General features: G+C 32.6%; 1 protein-coding gene across 1 annotated transcript in view; it reads right to left on the minus strand.

Moving 5' to 3' along the window:
- Window positions 1-23433, minus strand: part of LOC132917308 (neuronal PAS domain-containing protein 4B) — a 115872-nt gene that overhangs the window by 6051 nt on the left and 86388 nt on the right. Inside the window, exons 5-8 of the mRNA XM_060978001.1 lie at window positions 17730-17915; window positions 16995-17179; window positions 13846-13952; window positions 13360-13516 (exon numbers count right to left, since the gene is read on the minus strand). Coding sequence (XP_060833984.1) covers window positions 13360-13516; window positions 13846-13952; window positions 16995-17179; window positions 17730-17915 — 635 coding nt within the window. The remainder of the gene's footprint in view (window positions 1-13359; window positions 13517-13845; window positions 13953-16994; window positions 17180-17729; window positions 17916-23433) is intronic.

The following is a 23433-nucleotide window of genomic DNA, read 5'->3' on the forward strand; positions in this document are numbered from 1 at the left end:
TTCGTCCTATTCGTATAATTCATACTATTCTTATTCTTTATTAATTTCTATACGAACTATAATATGGTTTAAATGAACTTGCAGTGCGCTGTTTTTTTCTATTTTTAGCTAATTAAATTACAATTTTTAAATTGTTTTCCCCGTTGTTAAATTGAACGTTTGATTTTAGAATAATATGCTGTGATTGAAAGCAATACTCGTGAGCAATTAAAATACATTTTATGGATATCCACTATAATTCATACTATAATTCATATATAAGCTAGTTTATCGAACATTTTTTTTTTAAATTTGTGAATAAAATCATTCCAATACAAAAATAAATTAGTTTCGAAGTTAGTCTAAATGTACGGGTTGTTGCGAAATTGCCAAGACGATTTTAATAATCTAAGTTACGCCAAAAATTATATCTATAGCTGCGAGAAAAAAATGTAATTTAAAAAAAAAAATGATAGTCATTCAGATAATATGATTTACTTCAGTTATATAATATTTTCATAATAGTTTTTAATCGCGATTATATACATTTCGTTTGCAAATCCAATTTATGCAGCTGTTTGATTAATATACTAGTATAACGACGTATTTTTTATCGCGTGGGAGATGAATTGATTCTTGCGTAAATTTATATGTACCTATGCATAAAATATAATAGAGGTGATACAAATAAAAAGCTAGAGCGCGCGTCTGTATAAGCAGTAAATTTCTTGAAATGATAGCGGTTGGTATTACGTCAAACCACGGGTCGGCACGATTGACTGCGTACAATTTATACGTTATACAATATTTTGACATATCTACGTCGAAGAAATAAAGTATAAATGTCGTGTATCTATACATAGTATATAATATTATTATGAAATAAATTATTATTAGTCTATATATACATATTCAAAAAAGAAAAAAAACTTATTTTATATTTTTGTTTTTAATTTGTTATTATAATTTTAGTCATATTTGTGATTAAATGGGACGAGATTATTGAAACACTACAGAATGTTAAAAAAAAAAAACTATATATTTTGACTTTCACTTTGAATTTTTTTTTTCAAACATTTCTTGATGTGGTTTATTTTGTAAATACTACTTTTGGACCAGTATATAGTTAATAATTTTAAAATGTTTTCAAATCTTCATCTATTATCATTATCATTCTCTTGCATGAGTATAATTTACGCGTCATCTATATATATAGTGTATATTATATAGCATACTAACTGATACTGCACACTGTACAGTGCACTTCAATAGAGATGGAATCGCGGAGCTGGACACCAGTATAATATATACTATTATATGTATTTTACTTATACAGCGGTCTGTGATAAATTTGCATTTCACAGGTTACGGGCGGGAACGCGCATCTTTATATATATAAATTGTATAATATATACATCGCGGCGGGCGGCGAACGTTGTGCTGATTTTTTTCTTTGCTCGGCCTGCCGCAACAGACAACCGGGTGAATTAACATAATTAAATGCTCATTGAATCGCAATATTTTAATAATAATCTCAGTGGTCGAGTAATTATAAGCTCGACATTTTCCGGTTGAGCTAGGTCAGATAATTGGTCGAGATGAATCATTTCACTTATACGCGTTCATATCATATATATATATGTATGAAATATACAGTAGTACGTTAAACATTGATATCTTGAATTGAAAGGAGACTGAAAATTTTTATCTTGTCAAAGTTCCGACTTATTAAGATTTGAAAAACGATTTAAAAATCGTTATAAATTATACGTACTTATATACCTATAGATAATCTAATATAATGTAATTAAATGTATATGTATATATTTACGCAATATTTATAGAATTAATAAAATAAAATTGTGAATGTAAATATATTTTTATTCTACAAATAATATTCTTATGAATTAAATATTAAAACAATATTGTGTGTACAAAATTATTATTATTTAAGTAAGTTATCTAAGGGAGCTATTGTGGAAAATATATTTTTATGTTTCTTACCATTTTGATTTATTTCATCCATAATTAAAACCATTATATTGATAAAAAGCCAATAATTAGAAAGTACGTTTTGTCCGAACGTTTTACAATGAAATATGTTCAAAATAACGAAACTAAAATAATATTGTGAAAATACAAAAATCCTATAGGGAACTTATAATATAGTACCTAGAGTTGACGAAATTTTAAAAATCGTGATGATATTATTTTTGTTTTCCCATTTTTGTGTTAGAATTGCGTTGCAATTCACTGCGTTGAATCGTGCCGGGCGAACAATTGATATAAGAGGTTTATATTGATGATTTCAATGTAATCAAAATTTATTAATCATAACTAATATGCATTTAAATTAAACTTATGCGACAAACCTGATCGGATAATATGACCGAAGTTCGTTGAACAGTCTATTATTATGATTTATGATAAAATGTTAGTTATATTAATTATTTTCAAAAATTTTACTGCATAGATAGTATCTATATATAGGTAGGTATATCAGAGCAATAGAGTTGGAGTTATTATTACGAATACTTGAAAAAATTTGTGGGTAGGTATGCATAGGCATATTATGCTTATTATATAGCGCTGAAAATAATTAATATAATTGCGCGCTACACACATATTAATATATACCTTATGTTATGAAATACGTGCGCGCGTGGCGTAGGTACGTTATGATATTATTATTATCGCTATAGGTGTTTTTGTCCGCCACCGCGAGATTGACAGTTTTACCGAAAACTAAAAAAATCTCGCACGGGGCGGCGGCCATGCAACACGCCCGTGACTATATAATTAAACGCGCGCACATCACATACCTCACGTCTTGTATACTTATACATTATATACATAATATGTGTAATATGTGTTTATAACGCGATCTGCTGTAACCCGCGAGCGGTGCGCGCGGTGTTTTGGACGTCGAAATGTTGATATTTGTTTCGTAATGTTCCAAATCATACACCACATTGGTACCCACCCGTATAATAATAATAACGATTATTTCAGGTTTGTGTGATTTTTTTCTCTCTCTCGTGCTCGACATCATAATAATTCCGAAACCAGCGAGCGTCGTCGTCATTGCGAGCGTCATCATATACCTGGGTGGTATATCACCGGGAGAATAATAATATGATATATTATGGTGTATCTATAATATTATTATACTGCAGATATAGTGTCCACTGTGGTGCACGTCACACCTTTCTACTATGTACTGTAAATTGTAATAAAATGTTTATTTTGCAAATAATTTTTTAATACGTGTTATGGACACACGAGAATGTATATAAAGTTTTAAACTTTATAAACAAGATACAAATTCAAATTCACAAACTCTCTCTCGTCTTAAGATTAATCGAGATTGCAGAATGAAAACATTGCATTTTTTGGGCGCTAATGCAGCGTACACCATATTGAGGGTACCAACAAAAAAGCGCGATCATCATCGTATACGAATTGATATGATATTAAGTATACACGTATGTCTAGGTAGTGCAATATTTTTGCCTTCCATTTTCCCTTAGAGTACAAATATAATTATTATCATAATAAATATGATCTCCCCGGTCGATTCGTCGATTTCGCGGTGGTATATTATATATTACGATCTTCTACCATACAGCGTATTATGTATTATATTATTGTTATTACATTTTTTTTCCCCAGTCAACTATTATATTGTACATATTATTATGAATTATGATCATTGGTCGTCACGACCGTGGACGATTTCAGGAGTTTCTTTAATTGCACGTTTCTATGTTTTTGTTTTGCGTCTTTTTGTCTTTCGAATATCGCGATCCAACGTCGCACAGAATATACCTATCGATACTTATGCTGAAATAGAAATACGTAACTCTGACGGCGACAGCGGCTATTATAATACTCGAATATAGGACATGAAGTACAATTACCGAATAGTGTAGGAGTCGAACGTAATGGAACTATGGGTAGATCTGAAAAACTCGATAAAAAATAATTGTCATATTTTTCGATTTGCGGTAAAGGTGACGAGCGTTTTATACCTTCTAGTCTGCACAGACGTTTTTTTCAGGTGCCGATTTTTTGCAATATAATAAACTATAATTTAAAAAAGAATTTGGTAACCTTTATATTTTGATAAATATTGGTTCATATTTGTAAATATTGATTAATATATAAATTCACCTTGAATAGAAGCGTTATAAAATTATTTATTTATTAAATTATAGTATTAAAATAATAATATGCATATTTAATATTATTAATCATACATAATAATAATTTATTTTATATTAACAATCTTAATTAAATATTAGCTGAATACAAGTAATCGCAAATATATACGCAGTAATTACGACAATAAATAAATATTTTAATATTAACAATCTTAACTACGTACTGCAATACTTATCAGATGTACATAAATTAAATTTAACGTGTTATAAATGTATGTTTAGAAACCTAGAAGAAACGACTTTGGGACGTCCGGTTCTTCGCGAAGGATTTTCACCGCACGTTGGGCAAATTCCGATCGACGGAATTCGGCACCCGTCCGTGACACCTCGTTGATAAAATATTTAAAAAAAATATTGTAATATTTATGATATGCCGATATGCATTACGCGAATTTAGTATATACTATGACACCTATACTTATATAGACTGTACGGTATTGTACAAGTCATTACCGGATAGACGGCTTCCCATTATGGGATCGTGGCGATATTTAAATTATATAAATACATAATATATAAGATAATATGTGCGCAGCTATTATAATATAGAAACGGATAATTACAAAGTTTGCCGAGGCGCGAACGCGTTGCGAATAACGGACGCGCGATGGGCGGTGGGGAGGTGCTCGTCGGGTTGTTTAACAGATCGGAATCGATTGTTTTCCAATATAAATTATATCGATTCCTCCGCCTTCTCCCGTTCACCGCCCGCCGAAGTCGCCGTACACCTATCTGACCTCTGCTGTAGCCGCAAAGTCGATGACGCCCTCTTCGCGTTCAGCGAGTGTTATAATAATAATATAGCTAGTGTGTATTATGCATGGGATAACCTATGGGATGATCATGTACAATATATTATACGCGAGATTGCATGTGTTCATCGCCATTTCAATGTGAATCATAATATATAATGCAGGGCGATTTACCAAGCAATTACTCCCGCCCCACCCTCAATTTTATTCTCTTAATGATGCAAGTTTTGTTCAAATGTCGATTGTTGGAATGATATAAAGTTCAATGATGGTATTTTCAAATATACTTATGGATTTTTTTATACCATTAAAATAGTTTTCTAAAATGGTGTTACAAATCCCTTATATTTTTATTGTAAGTTTTAAAGCATTAAAGCAGATGGATATTTTTAAAAATCCGATTTCCTATTAATCGAAATAATTTGAATAAGTAATTTAGAGTTACCCATTTAACTTTGTGTACTGATAATAATGTGGTTGGAAGATGGCTATATATACTGGTTTTAAAATTATAGTTATTACTTATTAGTGATTTATCATTATTTATTAAACCTAAACAAGGTGGTTACCATTTTAATAATGAAGTCTATATCACATACGAACACTCGATTAAGTTAAAATGATATAAAAAAAAATGTATTTGAAAATAAATGTTACGGACTATGCATTTACACTTGTAAATTTGTTCCAAACATGATAATTTGAATAAATGTAATACTAAAGATTAAAAGAAAGAAGAATTTGGTTAGTGAATCATTCTGTGTATATGTACATTACACTTATCGCACATCGGTACCGAAGATTTCTAAAAATGGGGAGAAGTGCAATAAAGAAACCTTATACAAATTATATTTTTAACAACCTTTTATTTATTACAGATAACTTAGCCTTAAAACGTTTAACCTAAAACTTCTAATAGATTTTTTTCTTAAAAACTGTCATTATTTATTTTTCTATACTGTTATCATATTTAGCAAAAATACAGAAAAGGGCGGTGGACATGGCCCTTTTAATGACTACGTAGTCATTGTCGCGTATAATATATAGTAATGATAAAATGAAAACTGTGAGATGTTTAAACGGTCCGTGACGATGGACTTCAAATGACGAGGACTAAACGCGCGATGAGATCGCGCGAAAATAGCTGTTGTTAATGATATGTATATTATATGATTATAATACCTACTATAATAATAATTCGCCGAACTGCAGTAATCGGTGTGCGAGAGAGAGGTTGCTGGCAATTATAAATTCCTCCTGCCGCATAGCTATACATATATTATATATATGTGTACACTCAATATCACAATATCATAATACGTACACGTAATATAATATATATATATATATACTGTCACGCAATTAACCAAGATCGGGTGAGTAAACGTATGGTGGGATACGGGGGAGGGGTGGGTTGAGTGGTCGACCGCAATACAGTCTTGACGTGGTTGTAGGAGAAGAGGAGGCCGCGGTGCGTGTGGGAACTACGGGTCGGGGCACGCGCGTTCGTTTTATTATTTTTTCGTTATTATGTTTTTTTTTCTATGTTTCACATAGTGCTATTATAATAGTTGTAATAAGTCGCCGCCATCGCAGTGCGCTCGCGTTTTTATCGGGTTCGCATCGGAGCGAGCAGGCGCGCAAGCTCGCGTGTGAATTATTGCCGCGGCACGTTATAATATCATTATGATCCACGAAACGAGAGAATCGGTGAATCGCTCGACTTGAGATGTGATACGTATATCAAATACATATATGTATAATATGTACGCGTATTTACTACAATATAATATATATATATTATAAATATACATTTTTTTTAAATGGAAATAAAATAATATTGGAAAATTTAACTTTAACGCCTATAAAAAAATAATAGCACAATATCTGTGTATAACCAATGTAATTTAAAGTTGTAATCATGATTGACAGTATACCAAATTGATAAATGTCAATATAAAAATCAAAATATAAATAAAACACAATTTAATTTAAATCATATTAATAATCGTGCATTATTTCATCATGATGGGTGCAGGCCAATTGGAACTATTTTAAATAGATGATCCCTCCCCCTCCCAAATGACCCCCCATGGTAATATCCCCGGTGTTTCGGATTTTTGTCGACGAACATGCGACATTTTTCTGCTTAAACCGTTGCGTTTCCACGACAACGGCGCGGCGACTTCGGTCCACACGTGTTCTTCCGCATATAATATATTATCATTTGTTCATAATAATAACTTATTTCGGCCATGGTGTATTATAAAAGTTATTAACTTATTTTATATAACAGAACAATAATTTTGGCCCTATAATGCCTAATATTATAATAACACATAATACTATATCACGTTTCGTTTCCGTAAAACGTCCGAGTACATTATATTTATACACGGTGTACCCATACGTATTATAATAATATCATCATTATGTCCTGGTTGCACATTATAATATTAGTCCGTCGTAGAATTTCGTGTCGCAAAACCATAACACACGTTCGCCGTCGCACCATAATATTATTCCGCGTATTATACATTTGTATGTTACGTTTATACTACGCGATTATTACTGCGACCACCCGAATAACATCGTCATGCGTAGGTATCCATTATAACATAATATTAAAGTGTGTCCAGGCATGATCCTCGCGAATTTTCCACTCGTTCTCACGATTTTGATATCGTTGTAACTCGCATACAAATATATTATAGGTATATTATCCCTATACAACACCGCCAAGACGTTTGTTTTTTCCTCGTACATTTTTGAGACATACATGCGGTACACGATGTACCTATATCCTACGAACCGTTAGTTTTTCCTGCTCGTGTTTTAGACCAATGCATCAATTTTCCCACGAACGGTACAAGGGGCAATAATGATATACAATATAATATTGACCCGGTATAGGTGTACAAAAGTATATTGGAGGTATCTTAGGTATGTACATTGATAATAATTAATAATATTCTATTAAGGCTAGATGGCTTTTGGGATTGACAAGTTATTATAATTATTCATAGTTTTTTAGTCAATTTTCTTAATAACTTAAGTTTATTCATTATAATATATTAATAATTAAAAAATAAAACGCAAATTTTTTCCATTATATCATATTAAGTCGATATTAAGTCGATATTCAATTATGTTTTTTGGAGTAATATTAGTACTAAAGTATATTATGTCTAGATATATATACTGCAAGCATATTATACTCTGCAGTTTTATTCTAAACCATGTCTCACCGCTGGTGTATAATATTATAATACGATGTAGTAATATATCTACTATATTGCGTTTTTCCAATTTTCGTTTTCATTAAACATGTTACATTTTATGATGTTGCACTCCGTACAGTGTACACAGTTGTACACATACACACACACACACACATACACTTATAAAAGGTTTCCGTACACGGATTCTGGTGTAAGTGATACGCATAGTAAGACTATACGCCTATGTCACGAGACATAATACAGTCCGTATATTATTTATGTACATAATATAATAATATATGCCCATATATGCGAGTGTGCGTTATAGTTTTCCATGCGGTTGGTTATCATTCGCAGCGTTCCATTTGATCGTATCGGTTTATATAATATTAAAAGCTGTTAAACGTGTCGTCTCTTATTCTGGTGCAAGTACGAGTAGGTACCTATATCTATACGGTATAAACGTATACGAACGGCTTTTAGATCATTAAATTTCGCAATATTTTATATACTCCACATAAGTCGCTACGAATATCGTTTATATCTACGGTATAATATTATATTTAATACATGCGTATATTATATTGAATATTAACGTGTTTTCATTCGGCTGGTACGATCATGAGTCATGCGGCTCGTGAGTATTATTATAATAATAATATATTTATAATTTATATCAGTGCATCAGTTATCTAATTATAATTTTATATCAATACATTTTTTATAACTTACTATTATTTCAACCATATATTACACCATTACACTAAAGAAAAAAATCGGTTAAATACTAAACGGATTTAATTACGTTTTATATTACTTATTATAATTTATAATATTAATATGTGTCTATTTATTCTCTTTAAATAGATGATTTATTTTATTATTATTATTGCCACATGAAATAATTACAAATTATATGTTATAATATATCTTATTTAGTTTTGATCGTAAAATGTGTTTTTAATTAAATGTAGGTACTTTCTATTTCTCTAAATACAATTTTGCATTAAAATATCGAGAACTAGCCACTTTGATTTAAACCGAGATTTATTAAAGGCATTATATTTTAATTATGTTATTGCAAATATTTAATGGTCGTACCTACTATACTAATTGAAAATTGCTGTTTTTATTTTCAAGAAATTCTAAGTGCCAAAACATGTTTTTCAAAAATGATATAATTCTTTTTCGTAACAATTTTACCCAAGTTTCTGAACTATATTAACATATTTTTACTCGACATTTGTGATTTAGTGATGTTTATTTTTATACTTATTTTTACATTAAAATAAATACAAGTATTAACGTTTTATATTTATCGGATATATCTAAATAGATATACTCGTACATTTGATATTACTGTTTATACATTAAGAAATAATTATGTTTACATAATAATCAGCAACATATTAGACTTAATTGCAATATTATAATAAAATAATATCATTTATTCATCCATGAAAATCAAAATATTTATTGAACTATATACCTACAATACTTAATATATTTAATATAAAATATCTATGGTATTAATTTTTAAATATATGTTTTTATTTGATCGATAAGTCGAGATTAAACGAACTGAGCCAATCCTATTTTCACAAACAACAAGCCGTCAATATAAATCCTCTTGGTGATTTGACATTAATAATACGAACACGTGATAAGTATAGTGACTCTAATAACTCCATATAATAACATGTGGTTATGGCCTTCTGGACGTTAAATCGTTACTTCTATTTATGTATAAAAGAAACTTGATCAGAATAAATAAAAAGTTAAAAACGATAAATCGCGGTAAAACTACGTGTAGTAAAAGATATCTAAATATTTTTACATAGGCATGTGTGTAATAATTTGTCAAAAATTATTAGAACCATAAAAAATCGTCAATCGATAAATGTCGAGTAAAATAAATTAAAACCTCTTTTAATCTATGTATTATCTATGTAATAATATCAAAATTATTATAATATTTATCGAAACGCCATCTGTGACTGCAGTAGCGGCGAGCATGTCATAAAAATATAAACGATGTTAACACGATTTTTGTCGGTATTCACGTGGGTTCTTCGTTTGACATTTAAGAAATGATTGTACATTTTCCTATAGTGTATTGTATGTAACCGTGTGGTCTCGGAAGTCTATATACGTTTTGGCGCGACAACGGTGGTTACAGTTATAACTTATGACGACCAATAACTACGGCGACGACGGTAATTTCTACTCGCTTCCGTATGGCATGGCGCATAAGTAGTTATTAGTGCCGGTAATTTGTCACCAGTATTGTACGTATAATAATGTATAATATATATATTATATAAATGTTTAGGTAGAAGCGACGACCGCTCCTCCGCGGCGACTCGTTAACTTTATTACTGGCCATTAAAGTCTACAGGTTTTTATTTTTCTCGTTCACTTACTACCCCCCTCGATCCCTCTCATAACAACCAGTGTATTCTCGTATAAACGTTATTATTATTATTTTCCACGCGTACGGTTTTTATTTTTCCACGTCTTTTAATATTATCACGTCATAAAACACGCACCGGACGTATATATATTATGTTTTTTTCTCTTTGCAAACCGCAAATCGATACCGATAAACTCATATCGAATCGTATAATAAGTATACTGCGCGCGACGTGTCTTATTGACACGTGTTTAAACGCCACTCGGGTTTCGCGCGCGCGGAGACACGATCGTTTTTTTCTAAAAGTATTTACATGTTTCAATAAATTTCCGGAACCGCTTGTATATGTGCTTTGTCAAACGTTCTGGACGCTCGTTATTATAATATAACGCGTTGTCATTTATTTTATAACGCTGCACGTACCTACGCGTTATGTATACTCGCTGCTAACACGCACCGCACAGTATAAATATTGTTGTCGGGTGAAAAAAAAAATGGTTTAACGTCTCAGCTGCCGCCGTGGTCGATCCTAATGGCACTGTCCGTCCGTCCGTATGACGGGACTGTGGTAACACTATTATATTTTTATACCGCGGTCGCAGTTCATTATTATATGTACAGCATCGCGTACTCAGAATACAGCGGCTTTCAGACGACATGCGCGTGTAAATGTGTAATACGCCTATATTATATTATATATTATACTATAATATCTATAGACTCGCGATGAGAAAATTGCATTCGTATATATATGGCATACAGATATATATATAATATATATTATATAGAACGAAACGTGTTTGGACGCGTGTTTTAAATCTCGTCCAGTGAATAAATCTATAATAATACCTCTTACATGGTATATGTTTATATGTATAATATTATATAAAAAAATATATATATGATACAACAACAATTATAATAGAATAGTCTATTTAACGATTTATGATATATATTATAACATAAAGGTCTTCTGATTTATACGACAATGCGACGGAGGTGTAAACACCATTCACGCAAAGATTAGGAAACATTGACGATTATACATATTACATTATTTTTTTGTCGAGATTTATTATAAAACGCTAGTATTATTTTAGAGTTCTTTATGGAAACCTTGGAATTCGAAGTTCTTTAGAAAAATGTTTTCTTTAAAGTTAGGTACATAATGTATATAATATACGTAATTGATCCAAAAAAAAAATCAATATCAATCGCGATGAAACAACAATATTAGGTACCAAAAATAATTTCTAGAACATTATTACTGGTTTTTAAATACTATCATCAAAATGTATTCATATACTTGGTAGGTATATGCGTCTGCGGGAGCATTAGTAAAAGGTTTCTTGATTTCTCTTTGCCGTATATTATACATAGTACGATTACAATAAAATAATACTAGGTCTGTTGTCTGTATAAAATTCATTCTGGTTTTAATAAGACACTAGTCGGAAACAATACATTCTATTACATTGAAACAAAACTGATGAAATGTTTTATAGTCGTTTGGACGTTAATTCAATTTTTAAAGGAATAATATTAGGTTTGATATATTAGGTATATACGATTATTTACGTCTTACAAGAATGACGAAATCGAATAAAATTCAAATTTAATTCGCACCCGTCTTATCAGATGAATTTTGTAAACGTTTTTACAACATATACATACGCTTATTAACAGATTTCGATAAAACGCTTTGAGTACTGTGAAGGGAAATTTACCAAGCATTCTCACCTTCTTTTCATTCAACAATGCAGTTACTCAAAATCTTAATTTTGTGATTTTTAAATGTACTAAAAGCCCATTTTTTCAAATTTATACTTTTAAATGAGAATGAGATATAAGATTTTATTATTAAAACGAGAATTCTCCTTTTCATATTTAAATTATTTATTAGATAATTTTTCGAACATTTTGAAGTATTAAAATCAAATTTGAACGAGTAGTTTGAATGAAGTTTTTTAGTTATTAAATTGTGTGTACTAAATGTAATAGGTCAAAGATAATGGATTTGAAAGATATTGGAGCCATGTGGACTTAAAAATTATAGTAATTTATACTAATTTATGAAGTTTTAATGTTTGTAAAATATTTCCAAGTATTATAATAAATATACTATATCTAATATTACATTTATTTCGCATTTTTGCGAGACCATTTCTAAGGACTTCGATCTTTACTGTACTCATTTTAATAATTGATAAAATATTCTTCCAAACTATAAGTTAGAATGTTATAATGTTATAACATCTATAAATACATCTACATTTTCAAAAAAATGACCTTCGAATTAATTTAAAATGAAAAAGGTAAGTTTTCTATTGAAAAGCACAAACTTTTATCACTTCTTTGTGAACATTATTTTATGTTATACGAAAAATGTTAACAGCTTAAAAATATAGTCTTTAAGGAACATTTAAAAATGTTATAATTTGGATTTTGAACGACTGTATCATTGAAAAGAAAAGAGGGTGAGCATACTTGTATTTATAAGTAATCAATTTTCCACGTTTTAATTTAGCGAGTAAAGGTGCGTTTTTACATGCGTCAAATGTTGTGCTAACCAAACGGACAACGGGCAAAATAAATAATAAATATAAAATATTGGAGCTTATACAAAAATAATAATAACAAAAGAATGAACGCGTGAATACAGACTGTACCACTTTAACTGTATAGAAATAATAATGTCAGAACAACAATAATATTAATAAAAATAATTTAATAACAACAAATAAATAACGTCGACATATTATTCTACTTACGTAAGTACTTGATTTGTGCTGACGATGACTGGCTGTTGGCTGTTTTCCATGTTGTCTTTGACCTGTAACACACAGTGTATCCAAAGCCAGTCCCCTGTGGCCCTCTTCTGTACCCTGGCCAGCAGTATGCAAGAACGATCCTGTTCTGATTGTGTAACTGTGCACATATACAACCGACAATAATTATTGTTATTACGCGTATTTCAAAATATAATATGTAGTATAACCATAAAGCATAATATGTATATATACGAGTTATACGCAGTGTTTTCTTTTCTCTTAAACAACCGTAATATATATACATATATAGGTATACGGTGCATACATATATCACGGGTGGGCGATAAAAATTTTTTTTTATTCATATGTACTCGTACATATCACTCTTGGTTTCGGGGCGGCTGCCTCCAGCTCTGTGTATTTAATATATGCGTGTATATATGTACGTGTTATTAAACTGACGTGTATAATGTATAATATACTCACTCAGCCTGTGTTTGCTCTGAGCCTCGCGCATGCACTCCCAATGCAACAATTGATACCAAGAGACGCCCTGCAGCTCTGAACGAGAAAACCCCAAATGAAATTCTCCTCTGAAAAAAAATAATCAATAATGAAAAACATATTTTTTTTTTTTTTTTTTGATGCCACAATATGTCTGAAAAACCAATGGAATTCGAACGCGTTTTTATCGATTTCCTCGCGCGATTATAATGTAATATGCACTTAAACAAATGATGATTGTGCATATATACATAGGTATATACATCATGCATCGCGACTAAGATGGTTTGAAAGGTAATGTTCAGTGGTTATATTATCAAATGTAATGGTTTCGAGCTTTATATAATGTTTTGGAATCCTATATAACACCACACTATATATATATATATATAGGTAAACGTAATATGTCCGCGCCATCGGGAATATGGTTTTCGATTACGATTTCGATTGAATTTCGAAGACGGTCCTCCTTCCTCCTACTCCTCCCCCGAGCTCGCGGTGGCTGTAGTAGATATCTATACTCGCATAGATATATACACACACACACATTTATTTTACAAACTTATAATATAGTATAGTTACAAGAACAAGAATTTGTAGGCGTCGCGAGCGCGAGTTTGTGATCGATAGCGAGATTTGTTTTTAGATCATAATATTATATGTACCTATAATATTCTCACCGTTACAAATCATAACCCGATCCGCGCCGAGAAAGTCGTGTGTATCCGATTCTAGTGTAATTTCATTTCGTCGAAGCACGAGGCGTGGGTGGAGGGGGTGTTCGGCTCGGGACGTTTCGCAACAATCGAAAACGCCGTTCGGTAATATCCGCGCGGTCAGAAAATAATATGGCCTGCAGTGAGTAACATATATATATAAGTATATAACCCTTTCCCGCCCTCAGCAGCCGCAGCCGCTGCACATCCATGATATGTAACGCGCGCTACGTGTCGGCTACGACGGACACACACACGCGCTCACGCGATATCTCGTTCTGGTCGTAATTCATTCATTATTCGTGGCCTGTTCAAATGAGATTAATTCAAACGCGTACCTATATATATATATAATATTATGCTATACTAATATTATAATAATTGTAACAGCGCGATGACGTCGTATACCGTCCACCGACGCACTGCAACACCCAGACTAATTGCAGGTAACGGTCACCGCCCGGATCGGAAACACGATATCGCATTCAACGAAACAATAATTCGAAATATTATAATTTATATTTATATGAACACGCGCCGTATACATTAGATACACGAGTATTAATTATAATATTATATATAGGGTGCATCTAACGCTCACCCGTCACTAATTGGTGTACCACTGCTGATGTATCTACCGGCTTCCCAAAACACTAACAGCTATTTAGGTATGTTATATGTTTGGATATCTCAAGAAAATCAGTAGATCGATATTTAAAAATATATTTATACATGTAAATGAACACTCAATACATTGGGTGAACCGTTGAGTAAAGTGAATACTATTAGGACGGCAACGTTTTTGTTTTGTTTTTCTGGTTCGAATTATGAATTCATACGATATACCTAGTTTAGATTTTTGATAAAGCAATACTTAAAACACTAGGTATATTAAATATAGAAAAACAGTTGTAATTGATAGGGACACACACCGAGTTAACATATTCTGTATGTGTACACCGTGTACGGCAGCCACGGCTTGCGGGTGACAAACGACGAGACAATCTATTCGCATTTCAAGCTTTTCCACGCTCATGGTATGTACCTATACTACTTACCTATATTCATACAATATTATATACGTATACAATATCAAACGGTCTGTGACGTGTGAATGGGCCGAATCGCGTGTACTTACACAGGTATAAAAACAACGGTTATTGGGCTCGAGCGGCGTTTCTTTGAGACGCGGAAATCGATTCCAGTAATCGGAAAGACGGACTCGTACGTATATCGATCGATTCGAGGCAGGCCTTTCGTTGCGGATACAACTGCAGCGACGAAGACTGCGACAAACGACCCACCGACCATACATGTATAATTGCAGCTGAATGTATATTATTATGGTATGTTTATACGCGCATAATGTATCGCGCGACAAAAAGTACCTATATTATCATCATCGTTATTATTTCCGAGTGGACGGCGTATATTATCCGGTGCAGTTGGGTTTCGCGTGATTAATGGTGGCGAGTACGAAGTATATATACAAAATAATACGGTGTATATATTATAATATAATATAATGGCGTGTACGCGCGACGAAAGCTTGTATTGCCGACCGCTTTGCAGGTATTCATCGGCCGACCTCGCCCACGCGACGGGGACACCCGACAAATCGTTCGCCCGCTGCACCAATTCCGCGGCGCGCAACACAACAGGTATACAAAACTGTTATTAATCACCCGTTTTGCCGTTCCCAGTTTTAATATGACATACACCCGATGCGGAGGCAATAAATACGTACTCGTTTCGTTATTATTATTATTTTCTACTATATAGAGGTATAGTAGATATACTTCTATCACCCGACAACCGGTCCCGCTGCCGCCGACAACGTTCAATGATATATATTTTGGTACTTAATTTGTTACCGCGCGCGGTCTGTTGTGTCTGGTGTATTTTCGATAATTGTTTTTTAACGAGATAATTGGTGAAATGTACGCGCGCGCGAATAGTACCTACCTACCTACCTACCTGTATATAATATAATATTTAAGCAATGGTGATGATTTGTTGCCCGAATCGTAAGCATTTTAATTGGCGCCCCCGAAACCGGAGTTAGATAGGAAATAGGCATTGGATAGGAAACGTAATTTTTGTATATTATTATGTGCATGAATAATTCAGAGCACGTTATACAAACACAGCGCAGCCGGTACACCGGAGCAGAAACAACGCATTTATAAAATAATATTTTATAGGTTTAAGCTTCAACAATGACGGCGACGCTATTTAAGGTAAATCGATTAAAAACGAAAATCGCGTTGGTCTCGTTTCGAATGCATAACATGTGCCTCGGCCACCGTTGATCACGTGCCGTAAACGACTATATAGTAATATGAGCGACGGCGGCGCGGCTGGTCGGTGAATCGAAACAATGCCCCCCTTAATGGTGTTTAAGTGTTAACATACATTTTGTCTACGTGTATGAACTTCATGTCCATCGAATGGATGGCTGTGAACACTGTGGTGGAGCCCTGGACTACAGCCTCCCTGGTCTCGGGCATCGCCACTGGGCTGCAAGTGGCTAGGAAAACTGGTTCATTTCTGCTGCACAGCGGCAGATAGGAGAGGTAGTGGCCCTGCACTAAAACCACCTGGCGGACAAACAATTATAATTACTCTACGATAAAGCATTATACAACGTGTATGATTATAATATTATTATGGTTACGCCGTGCGAGGGGTCAAAGTGTTAATTTTTGTTTTCGAAATATTAGAAATTGCGTTTGAATCGGCGAGTCGAAACTGGTTCATTTTTTTGAGTACAAACTGTGTTCAAACCAGTTTTAACTTTTTAAACTCATTTAGATATAAACCTGGTCGCGTGCTCGTTATGACTCTTTGATTATTAAACGCGTTGCTATCGGATTAACCCTTGAAAATAATTTAACCGTTCATTATCGGGACAAATATTATTACGATTGAGACGGCGTATTAGAAAAAAATGCGTGTACGTTAATATAGTTATTATTTATTATTCGATTAATAATTACACTTATTTATGATTTTTCGAATCGAAAAATATTATTTTGATGAGATTAATATTAATACTCGAACCCCTATATGAATAATAACTAATATAACAAAGCTGAACACGTCATATAATTATGTTATTATAATAACATAGGATATTGTTTTTATTACTTTTTGATCGCCGAATCGCATTTGCCTCCGGGCGTTCCTGGAAACGTTCATCCGGCACAAGAACATGCGCTTACATCCTTGGTCCTCGGCGGACGTTTGACTCCTGGATAGTTCGGTTTGAACAGCCTGATGATCTTGTTTATCGATCATGTCGTACACACTGTCGCCGTGTATGAGGAGATCCTCCTGCGGGAATGAACGCACGATAATATTAATAACAATATCGATTTAAATAATAGGTAATAATAATAATGTATAATATATGTACAAACAAACGCTCGAATTCCGTTATGATATCATACCTATCATTGCAAATGGACATCGCGGGAGAGCAGGTGATTTCGAACACATTGAATGCCTACGAGCACTCTATTATATACGGGCGCAGAGAGTATAATAATATAATATATAATATTTAATACGTATTTAAAAAAAAAAAAGAAGTTTTTTCTTCTTCTCGTCCTACGTGCTATATGAAATCAACGCCCATAATGTTTTAATCGCTACACAAATCTTAATAGCCTATCCGACGGAACGAGGAGGAGGAGGACTGCCGTGGTATAATATTAATACGACCGAGGAAACGTCCCCGGGGTCGTCGTCGTCTTCGTCTCCGCGTAGCCACGCGTCTGTATCGTCGTCGTGAACTAAATATATTATGTTATACACTTATAACTAATACTTTCGGATGTAATTTACCTACACCTCACACGGGGTCGTTTCCCGGGTGAGATCTAGAGCCGTGGTATCGCGGCTTTCCATATGCTATAAATTATGAATTAAAAGTCTTATTGTTTTAAGCCTTACTGGCTAATTCCATCTCAGCTTAATGATATAGGTAAGTATGTAAATTATTAATCTACACTTTAATTATGTATATATTTACTATTTAGGTAGTGTTTACATTAATAACAATGGGCAATATCAATTAAAACAGATATATTATCACGAGGACCGTGTAAAAATAAAATAATGTAATATAAAATCGAATAAAATTAATTTTAAATTTTAAATAATGTAATGCAATATTTCAAAAATGTACTAAAAATGTACAACTAACATTAAAAGACTAAAAATATTTTACAATGAATTCACGAGAAAAATGTGATTACTGGTAAAGTGGTTACAATAATAGAAGCGTATTTGTTCAGTACATATTTACAAAGCATGACGCATGTAAAAGGTATTTAAACGTTATGGAAATTACTTTGAAAATCGTACTGGTTTAAATGGTTTGATGATTATAATAATACTATCAATACAATTTTAACATTTTGCACACCCCCGCGAGCGTACGTAGCTAGAGATTTCAAGTATATTATGCAACTATTAATTATACCCATTTAACACATTTAAGTATGCATGCGTTTGTATTTATATAATATACATAATGAATAGGTATAGTACTTGTTATTATCTACATTTTTTTTTATAAAAAATAACACACACACACACACGACACACAGATTAATAGTATTTTATTTTAAAGCGAGTGAAAAATAGATAATATTATATAGGTATATCTTCCAAATGCACTAGATATTAGAAAATAAAAAAGTATTATAACGACTCGTCGTGAGATTTATAAATAGTAGTTCAGCGAATAACTGAAATTAAAAATGTAATATTTTTGATGTCGTCGTTCGCACAACCATCTTCGGCATATCACTTATTATACGAAATACAATTTCTTAGATTCAATGGGTGTTGTGATGCGGAGAGGGATCGACCACACCACTGCTACGAGTTAGTCGTTGACCGATCGGTGCGCGGACCTACCGCCGCACCTACATACAATACCACGCGGTATATAACGTACATATATATATATATACATGATAGGTAGGTATAATAATTTCCCGCGAATGACAATGACGTATTGCGAAGTGATAAATCAACGTGGTCTATAATGACGACTTCGACGATCGCGATGGAGGCGAAGAGATAAAGAAAAATATGATCGTACCGAATCCGAAAAGATAAACCGCGGTTATAGACACGCCGTTTCGTCCGATCAATTGAAAACGTCGTTCGCGCGTTTTATATATGTATGTATAGTATATAATATATATATATATTGTGGGTACATGCGGGAGTGTAAAAACCATTAACCGATCGGTCCTTATTTGCGTTATTGTATACGGCTACCGAACAGCCAAGTTACACGCACGGCTCACATATTATTATTATTATTATTATTATTATATAGGTATATAGGTAGGTACCTACCCGCGCGTCATCGCAACACCTATTTTTTTTTCTTTTTATAAAAATATGCTGTAACGAGCAGCCTACCTATATAATATTGTATTATATATCTACTACGGTTAGTTGCCAGTTGCATTTTTTTACTGGTTTTTATTCATTTATATTTTTTCGCATCTGTAGCGACTCTTCGCATTCTAACAAACCTGTATAATATAATTCCGCGTGCGAACTTTTGTACACCGCAGTGAAAGTCTACGCGTGCGAGTATATACACGCATGTGTGTATGTGTGTATATAGGTACATGTATGGCGGGTAAAACGCGTTGTATGATAGTATATATTATTATAATGGCGTTTCGCGTTATATATATTGTGTATAATATTATTATGTACACGGGTAAAAACACACAACTTTACAGATATCGGACAAAAATAAAACGTTTTGCAAGCAGCGGGCGGTGATCCAGTCATAAAAAACACTTATCTCGCGGCAATTGGAGAAGAAAAAAAATGATAATATATACGACGTGTATGGAATATTACGATGTCACCGTGGCAGCGAGCAACGGTTTTTTTATTCTCTCAATAAATTACATTTCCGTCGATTTAAGTATGCGCGCGTACCGGCTATATATAATAATAAATATTTAGTGCGCAGTGCGTGTGTACTGTGTATACTATGGGATGATGGGGGGGGGGGGTAATAATTAATTTATGGGTTGTGAAGATTATGTATTGTTTTGATTTGGCATAAATTACAATCAAAACAAACTAACTCGAATTTCAAAATCGCACCAATGCTTGTTAATTAGTGAGTATTATAAAATAGTAAGTACGTATATTGCAATTTGGAAAGTAAAAATATAAAATAAATCATCTACTTATATCGTTATAATATATGTATGGTAAGTACTTGTATTTAAATCTTGCCTGTATATTAATATCACCGAGAAGATTATAATACTTTAATAACACGATTTTTCGCACTATAAACATAATTTTAATATTAGGTGTATATAATATCAACTATTGTTTGAACGATAAATTAAACAACTTGTATAGTTGTATCGGTCTCCCCGCGGGCGCTCTTTGTAAACGTCGTCGTATCGCGCACACGCGTACACACTAAATATAAATACCATTGTGCAGTGGGTAATTTAAGTAGAGATTATAATATTATTTTACCTATACTATATTATGATAATATTGCAATGTACTTACACGTCATGACTGTAAGATGATCGCTGTAGCGCTTTTTTTCAAACGATTGCGACCGATCTGAGTCCGACAAAATGTATACGGAGACACGTGGTGATATTCAGATATTAACATAATATATATTATAAAACATAGGTACCGATACTATACTATAATATACATTCAAAGTCTAACAGCAGTCTTGCCATGAGTATTCGATTAACTGCAGCAACAAGGGATATATAATAACAATATGAACCGATATAAGTAACGATTACATGATATAAGAGGCTACGTTGTGAAAAAGATTTCCATTTGTCATTAAATTTTTCTGGACCGTAACCCGAAACCACGCGATGACATTCTCCGTTTGATTCACGCAGTAGGTACACGTAAATAAAACATAATATATTATTATTATACGTCGTGTGATAATATGTTGTTATTATCATCATATACTTCCAAACGTTGACGATGTAAATATACGCCACCAATATACGTATATTAGGTAATAATATCGTCTACGCGATCTCGCCATTTCTCATTTGATTTACGAATATAACCGCAATTCCGAAGCACAAGCATACAAAGCGATTCACCAAGCATGTTCAACTCCATTTATCCTTTAATGATAAATTCATTCAAATTCTAAATTTAAAATTTTTAAATATACTTACAAACCATATTTTCAAATTCTTAAGGATTGTTGTACTACTTAAAATGTGTCTTTTGGCACTTCTTTTTTTAAACGCACGAGAACTTATTTTTTGTTGTAACCACATTATTTAATGGATAATTATTTTCGAAATCGTGATGTTGTACCTGAATTATCTAGTTCTAAATTCGAATGAATATTTTCGTAGTTATTAATCTTTACATGACACTCCTTAAGCAGGACAAGAAGAATTTGAAAACATATAGTCTTTAAGTATATTTAAAAATTCCAAAAATCAGATTTTAAATAACTACATTATTGAAAGAAAAAAGATTTCATGATTTTTGAATCACTCTGTACAATTATTATTATATTATGTAAGTACAGAAAGGCAGGCAGGTATGTTCGTATTATTAGCAGTCGGTAGGCTAATATTTTCGAGTTTATATGTGTGTATCGCATTTAATGAACCTCGGTAAAATAATAAAACGAAAAAAAACATGCGACCCGCGCCGCGGTAGAGTAGAAAAGAAAAAAATTTATCAATTTATATGGAAATGCGCGATACCGAATAAGGACAAATGAGTTGCGTGGGTCGGTACAAACGGTTTTTTTTCGTACACAATAATATGTGCGTGAACGACTGTGATGATGATGGTACTAGGTGATGTGTACCTCTATAATGTGATTGTGTCGTATACTAGTGTAATTACGTGTGTCAATTTTGTTTTTGAATAAAAATAAATTGTATCGTTACGCAATCGAATTTAGGAATGTTTAAAACCAAGTGTAGTGAAATACATAAAACAGTACTATAATTGGATGTTGGTTTCGGACGTGAAAAGATACAATCACTGAAATAAAACAATTATACCTTATTTTGTTTTGTTTTTTTTTTTACTTCAGTATACGATAAAAATGTTGTCACATTTACTCTAAATATAGTCATCCTGCAGGACGTTTAACATTTATACTACTTATATTCGCTTACATCAAGTCATTACTGGTTACAATTGTTTTGACACGTTCGTTCCTTCGTGGGAACTGTATTCCATTAGCAAAAATATGTTACGATTAATGTACAATCCGTGCTATCAAAAATTAACCCATAAAATATTATAAAAACTGAACACGTCGTTGGTTAATCAGACATAATCACAAATTAAATCCGAAAAATATTCCTACATATTATAGTAGAGGATCTAGAACTGCCGCTGTATATATGTATTATTATACCTACACTCAACTCCACTGATGGTGCATTAGTTTTTTGGCGTTTGTCAGCAAATGAAATACACATGTATATTATTTTTTATTAGTATTTATAATCATAAAATCATTATCACCATGTGTGTGTCGTTTACTGTGTTCAAAAACAAGTTTAACTGTTGCGTTCAAAACGTAATTTGTATATTTTGAAGTTGAACCAGATTCATACTAGAGTTTTCGTTTCCGCGCGTAAACAGTTATTACGAAAAGGTCTTGGTATGCGCATTATGAACACGTTACACGTATACGACGAGTTTTAATTTACGCACGTTCAGTATCGGTTCCAAAAGCACAGGTTTACGATGCCCTTGATATATACAACGCTTTCGCGCGTTAAATTGGCTTGGTAGTTTATAATAATATACATACACACAC

This window comes from Rhopalosiphum padi, chromosome 1 (assembly GCF_020882245.1).
Source record: "Rhopalosiphum padi isolate XX-2018 chromosome 1, ASM2088224v1, whole genome shotgun sequence".
NCBI classification, from domain to species: Eukaryota; Metazoa; Arthropoda; class Insecta; order Hemiptera; family Aphididae; genus Rhopalosiphum; species Rhopalosiphum padi.